The sequence below is a fragment of the Lutjanus erythropterus genome, chromosome 9 (genome assembly GCF_056507025.1).
Source record: "Lutjanus erythropterus isolate fLutEry1 chromosome 9, fLutEry1.hap2, whole genome shotgun sequence".
NCBI lineage: Eukaryota > Metazoa > Chordata > Actinopteri > Lutjaniformes > Lutjanidae > Lutjanus > Lutjanus erythropterus.
In genome coordinates this window covers 30,903,531-30,922,629 of record NC_139325.1, presented here as the reverse complement: position 1 = coordinate 30,922,629, position 19,099 = coordinate 30,903,531, and the positions used below count along the sequence as shown (strand labels likewise).

Here is a 19,099-nt window from a genome sequence, read left to right as displayed (position 1 = left end):
TACAACAGACCACATCCAGCTGTGATGTTGGTATGAGGTTCAAGAGATTTAAAGACTCAAATGGCAATGTTGTGTAAATACTGTAGTGCAAAAAGGATTTGATTTAATCCCAATTCAAATCACAATCTCCATAGCAGTATTTTGAGAATATTTGGTTTACCATCAGCGGCTAGAATGACAGTTTTTGTAGCAGACCAAATATGCACCAATGAGGTAGACCAAGCCAGCAAGATACTGGATGAGAGTAATGAAATGACAAAAAAAATAACTCTGACCAAAAGCTTGAAATCACTTCTGGTATGACATTCATTTGGCCCCAGGATTACTGGATGGTCAATTGCAATATTGGCAGATGCCAATACATTGCCTATAGCTATACCCTAAAACCCGTCCCATGTGTTTTCACAAACCCCTCCCATTCCCCGTATGCAAACTAACATTCATTACAGAGGTACTAACTGTCACGACTCTGCCTTGTCGGATAATGAGGTGTAACAGTCAGGAAGGAGACTAAATGGTAAGGCAGCAAAAGTGTAGCTCTATACTAAACACACTGAGTATTGCGCAAAAACAGAAGAGGTATCATGCCCACAGGGGAGCACAATGTCATGTAAAAGAAAACACAGGTCCTACAAAAATCTCATCAAGATAATCCGTTATATGGCATTGCTCACTACAATCTCAAACCCCCTGAAAGAACAGCAGTGATTCAAACATTTAGAAAGCGTCCTGAGTGCAATAATACAGCAGTATTCCTGAGTGTTACACCAAATGAAAACAAACAAAAAGAAAAACAAAACTTCAGCAACATTCTTCATCAGCAATTTTTTTTAACCTGAGGTAGTTCCAAAAGCGACTTCGACAGGTGGATGGGAATCGTGCGTCCCATCTATCCATCAAAGCAGTTTGATTGGCCTCTGTGCTTCCCCGGCGTCAGTGTTGCCCAATTTCTCCTTTAATCGGAGGTCTCGGGAGCCGGCACCGAGTGGCTGTGCTCCTCCTCGTCTCCTTTCGAGGGGGACGGTTTTCCCTGAGAACCCGGTGAGGACTGTTGTGCTTTGATTGGGCAGTTGGCAACCATGTGGTCGATGCTCTGGCAGAAATGGCACTTCTTGGGCTGGGGCGGTAGCTTGCACTCTTTGGCGTGGTGGTCCAGACCTCCGCAGTTGTAGCACCTACAAGATAAGAGAACATTTTGTGAGATGTAATGTGTGCTGATATGATTGATATGGTCAATGTGTGAAAGAAAGGTGCTATATAAATAACGCTGAGATGAGATGAGTTGACATTTCTGACACTGTACCTGCTGAACACTCTACACTATACTTACCAGCTAGTTGCTACCTTTGTCTGTATACTGTTTGGTGCTAGGCAGGTAGTGCAAAATTGGTTTGTAGAGCTTTTTTGTGCTTAAGACAGCTGAGATTTAATCAAAAAAGTGCAGTTACAGGCCAGAAAACCAAAAGAAGGAGCTGCAGGATGAAAAAAAGGCTCCATAGGGCTGAGAGAAACTGCAGGTGATACTCTGTGGCTCATACAATTGACCCCTACAAGTAGCCAAGTGAAAATACAAAGAGCCATGTAAACTATCAATATACTAGTATTGATTATATCTAAAGAAATGTTTAAAGACATAAAACCCTACGTGTCTAATCTTTTTTCCCCACAAAAAAGTTCAATTAACAAATAAAAGCACATCTAGACCACACCTTCTCTCTGAAAAGGATTTAATTTAAAGACTTTAATTGACACAATCAACACAAGATGTGCACTACTTCACTGGAAAGTCCATTGTTATATCATTTATTGAACCCTAATTGGCTTCCAAAGAAGTTGTGATGTAACAGTTATGCTTACATGCATATCTTTAACTGATATTTAAGATTAACCAGAGAATATTTCCACCTTTAGCAGACCCATGTGAAAACAGCCTTCTTGTATGAAACTCTATTGAATTAACGTGTTACTTTTATTTTACTTGAATTTTATTGGTAATTATATACTTTATCTTGCTCGTTTTTGTTTGTTGCTAAAATCTTTCATTCTTTGTAAATATGTGTGAATCTGAATGTTATTACAAGGTGCAATTTGAGGCTCACACAACTGCAATTACATTGTGCTTGCACAATGACAATGTAGATCTTGAATCTTGACACTCTGCACTGTTGATATCCAAATGAAATAACCATAACCAAACCACATTTTTGAGTGGAGCTTAAGTTGTACAGTAAACCACTAGATGGCAACATTTCACCCAGAATGACATGAGTTTTTGGTCATAAATCTTACAAGGGCATTCCAGGTCATACCATGTTACTCTTTGGAGGAGGGCATCTCAAAACATGTCATGTTTCATAGATGATCAAAAATTAGAGCCAAATTTTATTAAATCTTCTTATTACCAATGTTTGGGCAAGCAGGAGATTCTGGAAGGTTTAATAGAGGAGGATATTTTGAAGAAAGGTATTTGGGTTGGTGGCTTAGATCAACCTGGGAATGAGACTCAACAGTCAACTATCTTTCTCCAGAATCTTTTACTCCACCATTCATGTGGTCAACAAAATTCCAAAAATAAAGTGACAGGGCTCCCATTTTCCACTGACCTGGTATGGTTGCCATGGCTCATTTTATCTCTAGCTATCGTGAACAGCTTGACCTATTTGTCAGTTTGTCACTGCCAAAAACTTCCCGTTGGACTCTTTTGTATCGAAGAGTAAAGCATCCGTTTCATCAGCATTGAACTTTAGAAATGAACACCATAAGGGGTCAGCGGGAGCCATAAGGGGTGCCATCGGCCACCTCTGTTCGAACATCATCTATAGAATGGCCACGTGTGCAGGGGTGGAAGACAGATGGGTGGTGGGCGTGGGGCGGTCGGCCTGTGCCACTGTGGACCCCCTGCCACCATTGTAGCGGCAGATGAGGATTGACCAGGGCGGCTGCCGAGGGGTCAGTGTGGCTTTGTGGCTTTGGCCGTTGGGGTGGTGTCAAGGTCTATACCGTCACATCACAGAAGCTCCCTACATCAGCATCCATCAGGAGGCAAGTGGAGGGAAGGGGAAGTGGTCCCTTTGTCTAAAAAAGCTGCAGTAATGACCTCTGAACCCTGCCCCCTCCTCCTCCTCAGCTCTCTAACCCCCAATCCCATCCCAGCCCCCAGCCCTCTTGCATTTACTCATACACTGTTGCCATGACAACTGTGACCTTTCACCCCCTTGCCCGGGCTCTTACATCTGTTATCAATTAAATGGACAGGAGCTTTTTCCCCACCCTCAGTCATATATATACACACACTCACTCACCAAGGTGGTCTGTAAAATGTAGAGTGTTCACTTTGGTGGCAAAACCTAAGAAACTCCTTACTCCTGTCCTACTCATATCTGACTATTGGTTATAAATATGATCAATCAATCATGCGTGAACCAATGAAGCACCATCCAGTGTTGCATAATGAAATACGCTAGAGGGGAATGATATCTTATCAATGGATCAGCGCGGCCTAGGGAGAGTTATTGAACCACAGCCGGCCTCCCAGGACTCTTTGAGGCGGTAATGATCTCTGTTCTCACACTGACTACTCTCTGGCTCTAATCACAACTGACAGGAGGGTGAAGTTGATACACCTCTAACCCCGCGCTATATTGCTATTCAACAAATTACCAAAAAAAAATAAAATCAAGGCCCCCTTGGCTCTTTTTTCTTTTGATTGGAGGGACAGAGTTGCATGAAACTCCTGACTCTTCAGAGGAAATGTTTCTGAATAAAAAGATGTATTTGCAGACTGATCTTTAAGTTTTTGGCTATTCTGTAATTCATGAAAATAGCTCATATTTTTTCAAGGATCATGTGTGGAAAAATATAAAAAGATCGCTTTGGCTGTAATGAGGAATGACATGCTTAAGACTATTCACAGGAAAATTCCAAGTGCTACTAGAACCAACAAAATCTTTATGTTTATGTTATTCATAACTGCGATTTTTGTTCTTCATTTGGTTTTGGAGTAACAAATCTCAATTTAGAAGAGGTTTAGGAAGAGAGAGTCAGTGGGTGTGAATTCACCAGGGGCCAGCAGATTTAAACAGTTATTGATCCAGGTCACACGTCAAGCCTGCTGGTGTGACCCTTGCTAGGGCTGGAGGGTGGGGGTTGGGGGTCAAGGAAGAGGAAGGAAAATGAGGAGAAACTAAAACACCATTGTATAATCTGATCCAAACTGGACACCACAATAACTGTTTGTGTACTACTGAGAAACCTCAAAGGGTCCCTAATGTAAAAGTGTATCAATTGTCGCTGTCAAATGAAAACCATGCATCTCTCATGTTTTTTTTTTTGTTTTTTTTTTTTTTTTAGATAAACAGTTCACCCCAAAAGCAAAAATACATAATCTTTCTCTGGCCTGCAGTGCTATTTATCATTCGAGGTTTTTTCTTTTTTCTTTTTATGGTATAAAGAAAGTAGTTTCTACATGAAACTACTCATAACTGTAACCGAGTCATGATTCCTGGAAACATGAATGGCGTTTTGAGTATCATTGGCCAAATGCCCCTTTGTTCCACTGTATTCCAAAACAGGGAGACATCTGCATGACAGATTTCTCCAAAACTCAGCAACTCACAACAAAATAATCTGGGTGCATAAATAGCAATACAGGCCAGAGGAAAAATATGTATTTTGGATTTTGGGGGTGAATTGTGCCTTTTAGTGTTTCTTTACAGTTTTATGGATTTCTCATGCTTCTTAGAATGAATAAATCATTCATGCATTATCTCAAAAATGCACCAGTGTTTATTAATGTTTTAAAAGTTTATGTTTTGGCAGCTTATACTATAGTTTCCAGATCTACAACACAAATAGTACTTTTTAATCTACAGTTGTGTTTTTTTTAAGGATGCTTTGTGTGAAATCTTCTCAGCATAATTTAGTGTGTGAAATTAGAAAATGCCCTCTGGTACTGATGAGTTTGCATCCAGTGTAGCAGAGAAACAAAATGAGGATGCGTGCCATTTAGAACGACACAATATTGCAAAAAAAATCATTATGATCATTTTGACAGATCTTGCAATTGCAAGACGATTCACAATTAGTGGAAATTATAATTTTTGCATCGCAATTTGCATTTTCACTGGAAAAAAAACCTACTGAAATCATGATGACATTAGTTGGGCTTGTACCAAACAAGTATGTTTTCATACATCTGGAGAACAAGATTTGTAGCTCAGGGCATCTCTGAAGCCCTGCAGTACTTTCTTATAATGCTGTTTTGTCACAGTCACAAAAATGCTGTTTTGTCCTGTAATATAAAAAACAATCAAAAACACCTTCTATGATTTGGATATTGCACTTGGCCATATTTTAATTGTGTTAATATTTAAATAAACTGTATGACCCTAATGGCATCACAGAGAATCCCACAATGAAATTGTCCACTCTACTAATTTTGAGTGTTTACTTGACACTGACATATCATTTAAATGTCTTTCCTCTTCTTTCCTAATCCACCCCTGCTTACCTGTCTCCCTTTGAACGTCGCTTCTGGACCTTCTTGCCTTTGGGTCTCCTTTCGCTGCCCAAACAGTGGATGCCACCCGGTCCGGTAACTCGCTGCGACTCAAGGCCCTTTGATGACTTCTTGAAGGTAAACTCGACCGCCTCACCTTCCTTTAGGCTGCGGAAGCCTTCCATGTGCAACTTGCTCTGAAAGGTGACAAAGGAAAATAGGCTCCAGCATCAAAATTATTGTTTGGTGTTTGGGAAACTCCAGTTTTATACTGACTTAAGCCCTAATAAGGATGTCAGGAAGAGTCAAACCACAAAGGGATAAATGAATGTTTCAATCCTTTCACCGCCACAGATAATTAACAATAATAATACTGATAATGATAATAACAGAGCACAGCAGTCGTGGATTTCTTAAAACCTGCTATATTACACAAAAACCTCTGGCTACTTTGACCCTTGAGAACAGCCACCACCCATTCCTTATTGCGTGATAGCATCAGAGCCTGATAACACTTATCAGGTATGTGGTATTTTAAGGTGATCATTATGCCTCACCTGATAAAGAGACAAGCTCTACAAAGCTTACTGTTGCCTCTTTACTGATCAGTTTGTACACATACTGCCCTGCATTAAAGGCACCGCTCTAAGGCTGCTTTGTCTTTATGCTGTGTTTGAGTGGTAAATCTAACGAGGATAACCTTCAACCCATCCCCCCCCTCCGGAGGAACAGCATTCCACACTGCTTCCCCCCACCTCATCCCTCTTCCCACCCACATCACAAAGCTCCACTAACACAGTGACCACCACCACTAACCCTAAACTGCAGGATGCACGGGTTAGTACTATGGTTGGGGGTGGGGTGAGAAGGCAGCGCGGCTTCTCTGGGAGGTTGGGGGTCAGGGTGACATTCCTTGGATAGTTGTTTGGCAGAAAGACGTGGAAGATAAAAGTTTAGGGAATGCACAAGTGATTGATGGCTTCCTTTGATATCAGTGTTTGACTAGGTGACATCTTTTTCTGTGAAGGGTACATGATGATTTAATTTTGTGGTGTGTCTGATGAACACTAGAGAGGCATGTTAGCTTAATTAATCAACAATGGAACTGGTGATTCAAATATGCTCTGAGTAAACAGCAATTTATCTTCCTCTTAAGCAACATATTCACTTGTTCACCTGACATGACCTTGAGGAGGTTCTTCTTTTTGCCAGAAACGTTTCCATTTCCAGAGAAAAGAGAGATGACGGAAAGGAAGGCGTGGTGCGGTTTCAAGGATAAAACCCAGAGATCGACTAACACAACATGGGAAACCCCTTTCTAAAATTCCCTTTGGTGGGACGGTGAGATTAACCTGTCACAACTATAGCAGACAGGAAGAAAGATCTATCATGTAGTAGGTTTGTTTTGACAGACATTAATCCTGTTTTTTACCTTTAATTTTTGAATAAAGTCACGTCTATCTGTTAATTATGAACAACAGTCCATGTCTGAGCTTCTCAAAGCGAAGTCTGAGGACCGCTTTAAACCAAATCCAACAGGAGAATCCTTTGTGAGAGGTTATTATTTAAAAGATACAAGTAGGAAATCTCAAAGATACAGCTTCAGATTAATCAACCAATAAGGAAGGACACTTCAGCCCTCAAAATTAATGTTGTAATCATTACAAACAGAGGCAGAGCTGCATCAGTTAAAAAATGAAAATAATCATTAGTTGCAGCCCTACAACCAATAAGGAAGGAGACTTCAGTCCTCAAATGTAAGTTGGAATCGTTACAAACACAACCAATAGTTCTCATGAGCTACAAATTAACGCCTTCTGCAGTGAAAACAACAACAACAACAACACAGCATCATCTTTTCTAATCCATCTGCTAAAGCATCTGCTCCAAAGTCCTGAGCGGCGAGGACATACGACTGGTGAGCCATGACATATGAGTGGTAACATGGACATCCACATAGCCCCAATCCCATCAGGCCTCTCAGCCCTGGTGACCGTTAACCCACTTCCTCTCCCATGTGTGACCTTCCCCACCCCCATAACGGACCCTCAGCAGCCACATGCCTTACATCAGGTTATCCATACATACTCTCACAGGTACAGATCAGGGTGAGGCCTTTAACTTCAAGGATGTGATGTTGAGGCATTATTAGTGGGGTGTACTGTAAACTCTGTCCAGAATGTGTCTGGAAGCCAAGTGAGGCAGAGAAAGACATCAGAGCAGCGAGGGACAATAGCGGGACTGCTGCTGAGACAAAGAGGGGCTCGGTCACGGCCGAGGGGTGCTTCATTCGGATGCATGGCTCTATTGTCCACATGCACAAAGGCCAGAGGACCCTGGGAGTTAATTTTCCTTGACACGCGGCCACTAATTTTAGGGCTGAGGCCTTTTACGTTGCCATAACCCCTATACATCCATCACTGACACGCGTGTGTCTACTTTTTCTAGTGACAGAGAGGGAAATAAGTCATTGGTTACGCATTTCTTGTGGACAAAATGAGAGCAGAGGTTATTGCTCAAGTAAAGCACTGAGCAGTACAACTTGTCCCTCTTAGTGTGAATTGCCTTTGAAGGGACAATTCACCCCAAAATCTAAAATTTATATTTTTCCTCTCACCTGCAGCGCTATTTAACCAAGGTGATAGTTTTGGTGCAAGTCGCTGAGCTTTGGTGATATCGGCCATAAAGATATCTGCCTTCACTTGAATATTATGGGACTGCATGGTACTCTGCTTCTGGTGCTTAAAGTACAAAAAAAAGCATTTCAAAAACTCACCAACAGTGTCATGACCCAGTTACCAGTTTCTCAAGATAATCTGCAGATCTTGTTGTGAGCAGTTTCATGTAAGAGGTACTTTCTTTCTAGTTTTTGCTAGTAGCCAGAAAGTAGTTACAGCAGATTGCTGGTGTTGTTTTCAAATGTTTTTGTTGCACTTTGAGCACCAAAAGCTGAATGGCATCCAGTTCCATTATATTTTAGAGAAAGTAAACATCTCTACTTTTGATTATCTCCAAAACTCTGCAATCTAAATGGATAAACTTCATGAATGCATAATGGGTAAACTGGGTGAAGTGTCCCTTTTAAAGTTGGAGCAATAATCAACTTATTTTCAGGATGTAAAGACACGAGAGTTTGGGATTTTTAGAGTTACATACAGTATCATGGCAGTTATTATACCTTTAATAGAAACACCCACTCCTTTCCCATTCTCCATTTGTTTTAAATCTCTCTAACTCCCAGAGCACCAAAGTGCAAGTTTCTAACCCCTCTTGAACTCGTGTTTTGGTTTGCAATATGATTAATCAGGTATCAATTCCCTGAGCATAGTCAAACAATATTTCAGTTACAACGGTTACACAGAAAAATGGAATCTCTATGCTTGATCATAATGAAACAAGTAAGCACTGCTTGAGTGAACAACGTGTGGAAACTACATTCTAAGAATAAAATGTAGAACATAGACTGACTTTATATGAATATGTTGATAGAAAATAAAATTATATCTGAAAAAGAAACTGATCGAGGCCTTAGTGAGTGGTGGTGTGGTGTGGACAGGGAAATCTGGCAAAAATAAACCATGAGAGCTCCTTTCTTTTTTAAAGCCAGTAAAACAGTGCCTCACACACGCATACATACACTAAGGGGGTTGAGCAGACAGCAAAGAGCCTTTAATCACTTTATGACAGGAACCTTGAGGTGAATGAGCAGCTAGTGGGGACTCCTCTCATTCACATGCTAAGCCTCTGTCTTATCAGACAGCAATGGAGGCGCTCACTAACATGAGAAGTAGGAGGGAAAATGGATGCACCCCCACCTCTCTACCTCCCATCTCACCCGTTGTAATATGAAAAGGTGAATGAAGGTTTGATCTAAACCTGCATGAGCTGAGTTTTCTTTTATCCCTTCAGTCTGAGAAAGATGTTTGATCCGAAAAAGTAAGGATATAGTTAAGTTTAGGCTGAAACTAATGATTATTTTCACTGTGAGAAAATGGTAAAGATGTCGATCATTGTTTCCCAAAGCCAAAGTTGACATCCTCAGTTGTTTTATTATGTCTATAATCAAAATGCATTTACTGTCACAGAGTAAAGAAACCAGAAAATATTCACATTTAAGAAGCTGAACTCAGAATGTGGACTGAATGTAAGTAGAGCTTGTAAGCTCTACTTACATTTATCCAAAATTCTGACAAATTTCACAGCCAGAAAAAAAAACCTCAAGGCGATCTGGTGATCAGTTTGAGTAATTAAAAACAGAAAGGTCAAAGTTTTCTGATTCCAGTTTCTTAAATATGAATATTATCTGGTTTCTTTAGCCCTCTGACTATGAACTCAATATCTTTGGGTTGTGTGCAAAATTAGACATTTGAGGATGCCACCTTGAGCTTTGTGAAACACTGAAACACATTTTTCACCATTCTGACATTTTATAGACCAAACAACTAAAAGCATAAACAGATTAATTAATAATGAAAATAATTGTTTGTTGCAACCCCTAACAGTGATTGTATTGTAAAAAGACTAGTGAAAAAAGGTACCACCGAAAGCAAAATCATGAACATTATCTACAATGGCTTTATTAAAAGCATTAAGCTTAAAAATAAGTGATCAATAGCCCTTGTTTCGGTAGTATGTCTATTCATGGAGTTCAATCTGGGACCACAAACTGTCTGAATCATACAACTTAATACACAAAAATTCATAACCTCTTACAAAAAGTGACAATAACCAGTCGAAAACATCACAATAAAGTAATATAAAATGACTTAGACATTTCTGTCTGTCTATCATCAGTGTCTCTCGATCAAACCACGAGGGAAGCCTGCAGCTCACCGCTGGGCTGCAACACGTGTTCCCCTGAGGGAGAAACACCCACCACACTGCAAAAAACACCACCCAGCTAAACCAGTTAAAATATATTACATTATCTTAAATTATATATCAAAATACCATACAAAAGATTATTGGTTCTGTTGTTTACAAGTTAGCCTTTCTTAATATACTTTTCTTTTTTTGTCGTTTTGGGGGCTTTTTTCATTGGTCAGTAGTTTCGAAGCTGCTGACTAGGTGAGGGGGGGAAACCTAAATTAATTAAGCTGTATTGGAAACAGGTGCGATGATCTCACTCCTGCTGGTAAGAAATTTAACTTGTTTTACGAAAAAGTACATTTCAGACCTAAAGATGTTGGTACTTTTGTACAAGTTATTCGCGTGTGTAAGTAACACATGAGCGTCGGGTATATTTTTATTTAAGTAGTTTCAGCTACCGAGCAAATAGTAAAGTAATCCTACCTGATGGACAAATACATCAACCGGTTCGTCCAGTGGCACTCCCTCTCGGTTGGTCATGGACAGGAACCCGAAGCCCATGCGGACATTGAACCATTTACACACGCCGACCCCATGGAAAGACTGTGAATCCTCCTCGGTGCTCGGTCCCTCATCCTCCTCGGTCTTACACACTCCTGCAACGAAAAAGTATGCAATTACGAAAAAAAAAATCTATATATGCTATATTGTTGCAAATGGGATTTTTTTTAAATTATACACTTAATTCAAAAAGTGGAGAAATTCAGCAAAGTCAAAAAACTTTTCATTTCTTTCTTTCGTGTTGCTGCATCATCAATCAATATTAATCAATGAAACGAGCACCAGTAACACGCGAACGCAGTATCTGTGCTTAATTTCGTTTAAAATAACCAATTTCGTGGAAGCAACTGAACAACATTAAACTTTCTTTCTAAATGCCGCGAGTTTGCGCGAAATAAGTAATCTTGGAAGTTGCATGTCAGAGTTTCTAAAGGGCGATTAATGCGGTGATAAACACACGGATTACACGTGATGTGCGTGAACAATGCTTTAAAATGTCCCATTGCAATCAGGTGGACAGTACATAAGAAGACAACTCAATTAAGTTATTTTGAAAAGTAAAAATTCAACTTATTTTGTTACTCAACCTGGGAATTCCTGGTTAGAAACGGAGCCCATGTCTTCAGTTCTGCCTTGAGTCAAAATTAGCACCCAAGCTACAGTATCCTTTTTTTTTTTTGAGCCCTCAAACTGGGTAATCCTCACAGATTGCCACTTTCATGCAAAATGCGGTGAAAAGCAGAAACTGCGCAGCGAGAGGGAAAGCGGGAGTGGGAGGTAAACAAAAGGGGGCTGGCAACCTATTCCCCCTAAACAATGAGGGGGTGAGGAGGGTGGGGGGTCACCGGCCAGGATTTTTTGCTGAAGAACCCCCCCACCCTTCCTTTAAAACATCTCCAAAAAACAATGCAAAGACACCCAGCCAGCCCCTTCAGAAAGCACTCCAACCACTCCCAGAGATAAGTCCACATAAAGCTCCAAACATACCTTCTGCCATGTTTGAGGGCCAGTTTACTCCCAGTGTTCACTGCTGCTGCTGCCCGTGTCTTTCTGTTTGTGTCCTCTCTCCTGCAGTGGTCAGTCGGTTCTGTTGGTCAATACAAATGACCATTTCTCATCCAACAAACCCCCCACACTCTCGGTCATGTCCACGTGATTCACAATTATAGTCCCCAAGGATATAGATTGCATATTGTGTGATGGAAGGGCCCAAATGTGCAGTGACCAATCACATTTGATAAAAAATAATCATAATATCCTCATGATATTTCCATACACATCTATGATTGTCACAGTAAGTTTACTTACTTAAAATTTACAATTATGGTAATTAGAAGCACCAATATATCAAATTTTAAGGTATGTTATTTGCAGGATTGGGTGTATTTCTGTTTTATTCAGGTGTTTCTGAAGTTGCCACTTCTCAATTCAAAAAGGGTTTGCATTATGACACCAACATGGACAGAATTAAATAATTTACCTCCTTAAAATATTATCTAAATGCATGCAGCACTTTTGACTCAAAGTGGAGTGGCAATAGGAAGAAATTAAACCAGGTGGAGCCTTTTTTTAAGCATCCATTTAGACGGATTTTAAGTTATTTTTGGTTTAATTTTGTTAGTTTTTATAATGAATGAATTATTTACTAAGACAATACAAGGGATTACATACACATATTATCCATGACATCTTATATTCGTGCATTCGTTTCCTTGGCTGCAAGACAAACAATTGTAATGTTAATCCGTTAATGTTAATCAGCAGAGGAGGAAGCAACGGAACTGAGTCAAACCATCGACAAGAGCAGTTACAACATGCGAGAGAGCGAAAGCGGACTCGAACACAACAAAAGGACACAGAAAACAACCCTCAACGTGAAAACAAGCCAAGCTGGTCAAACGAATTCATGGATCAATAGTGATTGATCACATCACGTTAAGATGTTGACTCGTGTCCTTGTGGAGTGATGGATGATTCAAAGACATAGGAAAGTGATTTTAACCAAAAAGCTTAAGAGTCTAAAGCCGAAGTAACCTACTAATTTGTTTCACTATTAATAATAATAATAATAATAATAATAATAAGAATAATAATAATAATAATAATAATAATAATAATAATACAATTTATATATAGATATATATTCATTCGGATGCATATATATTATTTTATAAAATTTAAGAAAAATAATCTAAAATTTTATTTGGTCTTGATGATACTGCTAAACATCACGTTAGCCTGTGTGTGTGTGTGTGTGTGTGTGTGTGTGTGTGTGTGTGTGTGTGTGTGTGTGTGTGTGTGTTTGAGAGAGTGAGTGAGAGGATTTAGGTGAATTAGTTACTTTTTTCTGTGGAGACTAACGTGAACATTATTATTATCATTATTATTATTATTATTATTATTATTATTATTATTATTATTATTATTATTATTATTATTATTATTATCATCATCAGTATTTTGATAAATGGCAGCACAGCACCACCTCTGTATACAGGCCATATGACGCCTGATGGATATTTCAGAGATGACCTGTCGATTTAATCACAACTACTACAACGACCCCTTGTGGACCCGCAAAACACGCGTACTGAAGGCCCTAAATGTTACATAACTGACAGCTTTAAATATCCCAAAATGTATAAATGATAACAGCACAAATCAGGGAAAAATATGATCCATATCAATGTATTACAACGGTAAGTTGGCGATTAGAAATGAAAAAAAGTAAAAGAGACGTCTTGACCTAAGAAGGATTCTAAAACAACCTCCAACTAAAGGTAAAACGGGGACATTGAAATATAAGAACTATTTTGCGATAAATCAGAATAATACACCAAATAGATTTTGATTAATATGAGCGTTATTTTTCTCATTGCTACGATTTTTTCATCTTCCTAATTTAATGTTTTGTTTGTTTGTTTTTGTTTTTTAATGGAAAATAAAATTATGAGATGTAAGATGACAAGTGGTATGTCCAATTTTGAGGAGCCTTTTTGTCTTATTATGGTATTTCCGAAATCTTCAAAATTTTTAAATGATCATATTCCTAATGTAATTTATTATGCGCTTTGAAGCTGCAAGTACCCAATTTCTGACATTTAAACAACCGGAAATATAACATTTAAATAAATACAGCTGATGCACAGTTTGGCGCAGTAGATAATGATCATTTGCACCACATCTGCTTTAAACTGACGCAAAATGTTTTACTGAGCTAAGAGCTTTTTTCAGACTTTTTATCTTGTCCAACTCCTCTCACTTTAATATTAAATGGTCAGAAATTCATATTGTAAAATTGGCAATCACCAAAGCTGACAAGACAAAATTCGGGAATATAGTTTACAATTGCCTTTAGATGCCACCAGCTTGCACAGCAACGTGCTCGACTTTGAAAAGATGAGGTTATTTTAAACTGATTTTTTTTTTTTAACGCCGGTTGGGCATGAGGAAATATCAGTTTATGCCTCAACAAACTGCTTTGTGGACAAGGAAAATAATCTAATGAAGTCTCAGCAGTCGGGTCATTTCCAGTGGAGGGGTCAGTGCCTCTGAAGTGCTGCCTCAGATGATCTTGGCCGGAAGCCAAAGCGTTTGGATCTCAGCGCTGGGCTCGAGCCAAAGTGCAACAAGCTAATGGACTGTCACTGTAAAGATGGCTGCCTCATGATTTGGCGTTACGGGCCGCGCTGTACATCAGTTTATCCAATATAGCGCTGTTTTTACACCAGCATTTTATTTTCTCTATGGGAATGAAATCAAACCGCAGGGCGTCCTTTTGGCGACATGTTGCTTTTCAATAAACTTCTAAGCGCCGTATTAGTAATAGTAAATAAAAGCAGGGTTTCCGTAGGTCCCAGAAAATCTAAAATCCGAATTTGAAATGTTTGATCTTGAAAGGTCTTGAAATTAAAATATGAACCTGTTGTTTTTCCTCCTAGAAAACGTATTGATCACACTGTATCAACTACAAACCAACATTGAACCAGACCATGACTGCGTTGAACTTCATGCTAGTATATGGACGTAAAATAGGTTTTAAAGAAAGGGGGGAAAAGCATTCTTAATGGTCTTTAAAAGGTCTCAGCCTAACATTTAATTTACAAATTGAAACATGCAGAAACCCCGAAAATTAAAGGGATATTTTGTTCTTAACAGAAATAAGTAAGGAGTAAATAAATAAATAGGCCTACTACATAAATAAAATTGAGAAACTTAGTGAGTTGGCTGGTTTCCATCACAGATAGGCCTACTATTCTACTAACAACAAATTTTTTTCCACTCTTGTTTACCAACTTTCCTTCTCTCCTTTGCCGATTAAACTGCACATCATAACACCAAGGATACCATAATGTCTGGCAGCACCTGAAGGCAGCATGATGAAGTGCACTTGTGTTCTATACAATGACCACTAGATGTCGGTATAACTCTGAGCTCACTGTGCAGGACACGCCACTTCTAACACTGGAGTTTGAAATTTAAAAACAACATTATGTCAATTGATCCTGAGTCTGCAGTTAAGGAGATCAGATCCAAATACACTGCAGTGAGTCATTGTTATATTGCCTCTGACAAAATGACAAGCGTAAAGCCTAACTTTGTGTTGTTGATCTCTAGGTAACATCCATATGACGATTTTTTTTTTCTTCTTAAACTTTGTATTTCTGTCTGCGCAAGCCTCTGCAGCCATGCACAAATAGGCAAAGCAGAGATCAGGCGAGTCCCGCCTCTTTGATGTCCAAAAACGGACCGTGTGTGAAGGAGAAGCCAAACAACCAACCGCGGAGGCTGGGAAACCCCCTCCGGCCACCATCAGCGGGAGAGCATCACTCTGCATCTCGACACAGATCATCTGTCCCGTGTCAGGTGGATGGATCAGCTTCTGGGCGGGACACGCCAGCTGGAGGAGCACAAGCGAAATTTCCAGCAGTTCTTTCTCTAGGAGCTGGAGGGAGAGGACGTTGATAGACTCGGCTAGTCATATTTTATGGAGCAGAAGGAGCGCGTTGGGAAGTGAGTTTCTGCAGAAAATGCAAAAACTGAGCTTTCATAAGAAAGTTAAAAATCTCACCGGCACCCGCGTCAGGTAGTCTGCTGCAGCTGCAATCATGTAGCCACTTTTTTAGTCATGACTTCAGAGGGATGTCACATGCAGATGCAGCAGGACACTTTGAAGAGTAGCTCGCAGGATTAGAGAGGTTTATTAGCGCTCCTGGTTTACAGTTTCACTCCAACCAAACATGGCAAGACTACGGAGGAAAGCGTGCATCGCTCTCTTTCTTTTCACGTTGTTCATCTTTGGGACCATGATGGGACTGAGGACCCTGAAGCCCACTGACGGCTTCTCGGATCTGGCTCCAGGCTTGGAGCTCCTGCCGATGATCGGGGGCAAGGTGGACCGGCGCTCCGCGTCCCGTGACGCCACCGCTTCCCCGGGTCAAGCCCGCCCGGCTGGCAGCAACACCAAAGCAGTTTTGTCCAACGCTGGTCCGGAGGGGATCATATTTTATGATGTTCATATTTTTTATTACATCTGGTACGGCAACCCACACATGGACGGCAAGTACATTCACTGGGACCACATCCTGGTTCCACACTGGGACCCTAAAATCGCCTCCAGCTACCCGAGAGGGAGACACATGCCGCCTGAAGACATCGGCTCCAGTTTCTACCCCGAACTCGGCCCATACAGCTCCAGGGACCCGGACGTGTTGGAGTCCCACATGGAGCAGATCGGAGCATCTGCAGCAGGTACAGTTCAAAGATGCAATGAAGGCACCCTGAGTTTCTTGGAGAGAGATTGGAAAAAAGAGCTGAGTGTTGTTTTTTGTCCTCAGCAGCTGCACAGACAAATCTGGCCTGTATAAGCGCAAAACTGCCTGCTTTTCTTTTGCTTGAGGGGCACAAAATATTTTCAGCACCACACATCCACTGGACAGCTCCCCACAGGTCAGCTCCAAGTTTTCTGCTGCTGCAGCACAGAGAGACCCTTCAGTACTTTAAAAGCTCCAGAGATCAAGTGATCAACTTTTCAGGAGTGTATAAAAAGTGGACAACATTCGTGACTATCAATGTCATAACTGATTCAGGAAATTTTAAAGTGAGGTTCTGTTTAGCGTGTTTTTTGACGCAGCATATTACGGTGGGCGGGTAGTATGGTTAAAGTCAGTATCAAGCTATTAGGAAGCATAAATCTTAAAATATTGATATGGCAAAGATCACATTTAAACACATTTAATATAAATGACCTGACGTTTGATGCACTGAACTGTTTCACATATGTTGTTTTTAATAGAATAGAAAAAGCCATCACAAATGTAAAATAAAAACGTCAATAGCCAATGTCCTCTGAATAATTAACAAAATAAGGCCAGACAATACACGAAATGGTCATATTATTAGAATTATTACTGCACATTTTTCACATTTTTCACATATATATGTATATATATATTACTGTTCATCACTGTTTCCCAGAACCCAAGGGGATGTTGTCAGATGTCTTGTTTTTCTCACAACCTAAAGATATTCAGTTTACTGTCATAGAGGACTAAGGAAACCAGAAAATATTCATATTTGAGAAGCTGAGATCAGTGAATTCTTTTTTTCTTTAAAAAAGAGTGAGTGAAATGATAAATTATCAAAGTTTTTGCAGATTAATTTAATATTTCACAACTAATCAAATGACTAATCATTGCAGCTCTAACCATTAGGATACATTTCCACTGAGAGACAATAAATGGTAATATTTTTGGAACTTTATTTAAACAGATAATCTAATTGAGAGCCACCTGAAAGAAGAAAACATCTACAGTGAGACAACCTCACAGCCAGCATTTAAGAAACAACACATCTAAAGCCAGACAACCAACAATCAAATGACAAATAGATTTAATAAAAATGATGGCAAAACCACATCTGCTAACAGCTTGAAAAACTTCAAAGGGAATGGAATAACCAAATTTAAAACTAATTATCTACGGTTAAGTTGGAATGTTTACTGTAGTTACAAGATTTAATCAATTAAAATAATGTATGACATTAAATTATCACACCCTTTAATGTCCCTCTTCTCTAGTCTGAGAACTTAAGGCTTAGATGTGTTTTTTGGACATCTCATAAAATATTAATTGGTGTGTTGTTAGTCGTAGTCTTAGTATTGCTTGCCTAAAAGACAGCAGGGACCTGTAACCTGGTATCGTGTAACAGCCCGCCGTGTCCAGCTATCAGCAACATACACATGATAGGCCCTGATGTTTCTGTCCTGCGGCTCAGTTGGTTATTGTGCACCATCCGGAGTGATGACCAGACCATCCAGCCCTTTGAAACCTCACCGCCTTGACAGATGGATCGCGGAAGTGCCGCCTCACAATTCTTATTTAAAATCATCCATTTAATTAGACACCGCAGCCAGCCAAACTCTGAATAGTTCCACTTGGCTTGATGACTGATTCCCCACCACTTCACAGAGGCCCATAAATAAAACGAATAGCGGCGACCATATTCTTAATACACACAGACAATAGTTGGGTATTGTAATCTAATAGTCCCCACAGCTCCACAGCAAGGGGACATGAGTTTAATGAATTAGCTCTGAGTGCATATCTGATGTGCCAGATCCTCTCTGGTGCCAGGCACTGCTGTGGCTGATATGAAGTTATTTCTCAGCCAGCACAGAGCATGAGGAAGCATTTCTTAGCTGGAATTTATGAGCTGTCACAAATTCGAGCTGTGCAGAGAGATTGCTACTAAAACAAGACATAATAAATAGTCCAGAGATGACAGATGCATATTCATCAATTCAGTGCAAGATGTGGGTGATGGGCAGGTAGGCATTCAGATAAGAGACACAAACAACCACAAGAGATACAAAACAACTGCAAAAAGTTGCAAAACAGCAAAAAAGAGTTACAAAACAACCACAATGAAATGCAAAACTACCACATAGATACACTAAATGAGTACACAGAGAAGCAAAACAACCACAAAGAGATGCAAAATGACTACAAAGAGTACAAAAACAATGACTAGGACACTAAATGGCTACACAGAAATGCAAAACAACTACAAAGAGATACAAAACTACCACAGAGGCACATAAAGCAAGGAAAAGATGCAAAGAAAGACTACAAAGAGACACAAAATCGCCACAATGAAGATGCTAATGACCAGAGATGCCAAATGACAACAAAGAGATGCAAAAAGACCACAAAGGGTGGCAAAGCAACAACA

General features: G+C 39.9%; 2 protein-coding genes across 3 annotated transcripts in view; one reads left to right on the top strand and one right to left on the bottom strand.

Moving 5' to 3' along the window:
- Positions 1–81: 81 nt before the first annotated feature.
- On the bottom strand, positions 82–11,969 carry lin28aa (lin-28 homolog Aa). Of its 2 annotated transcripts, none has more exons than XM_084727088.1 (4): positions 11,855–11,969; positions 10,790–10,962; positions 5,510–5,694; positions 82–1,175 (listed from the first exon to the last, which is right to left on the bottom strand). In XM_084727088.1, exons 1-4 carry the CDS (start codon positions 11,862–11,864, stop codon positions 956–958), a joined length of 588 nt encoding a protein of 195 aa, XP_084583214.1. In that variant the 5' UTR covers positions 11,865–11,969; the 3' UTR covers positions 82–955. The 2 variants fall into 2 exon arrangements, with proteins under 2 accessions (XP_084583214.1, XP_084583213.1); XM_084727087.1 differs by lacking the exon at positions 11,855–11,969 and adding an exon at positions 11,455–11,614.
- LOC146321808 (glycoprotein endo-alpha-1,2-mannosidase-like protein) overlaps positions 10,545–19,099 on the top strand; it is a 24,375-nt gene continuing 15,820 nt past the window's right edge. The window contains exons 1-2 of the mRNA XM_084727085.1: positions 10,545–10,631; positions 15,545–16,618. Of these exons, the coding sequence (XP_084583211.1) occupies positions 16,108–16,618 (511 nt within the window). The 5' untranslated portion in view covers positions 10,545–10,631; positions 15,545–16,107. The remainder of the gene's footprint in view (positions 10,632–15,544; positions 16,619–19,099) is intronic.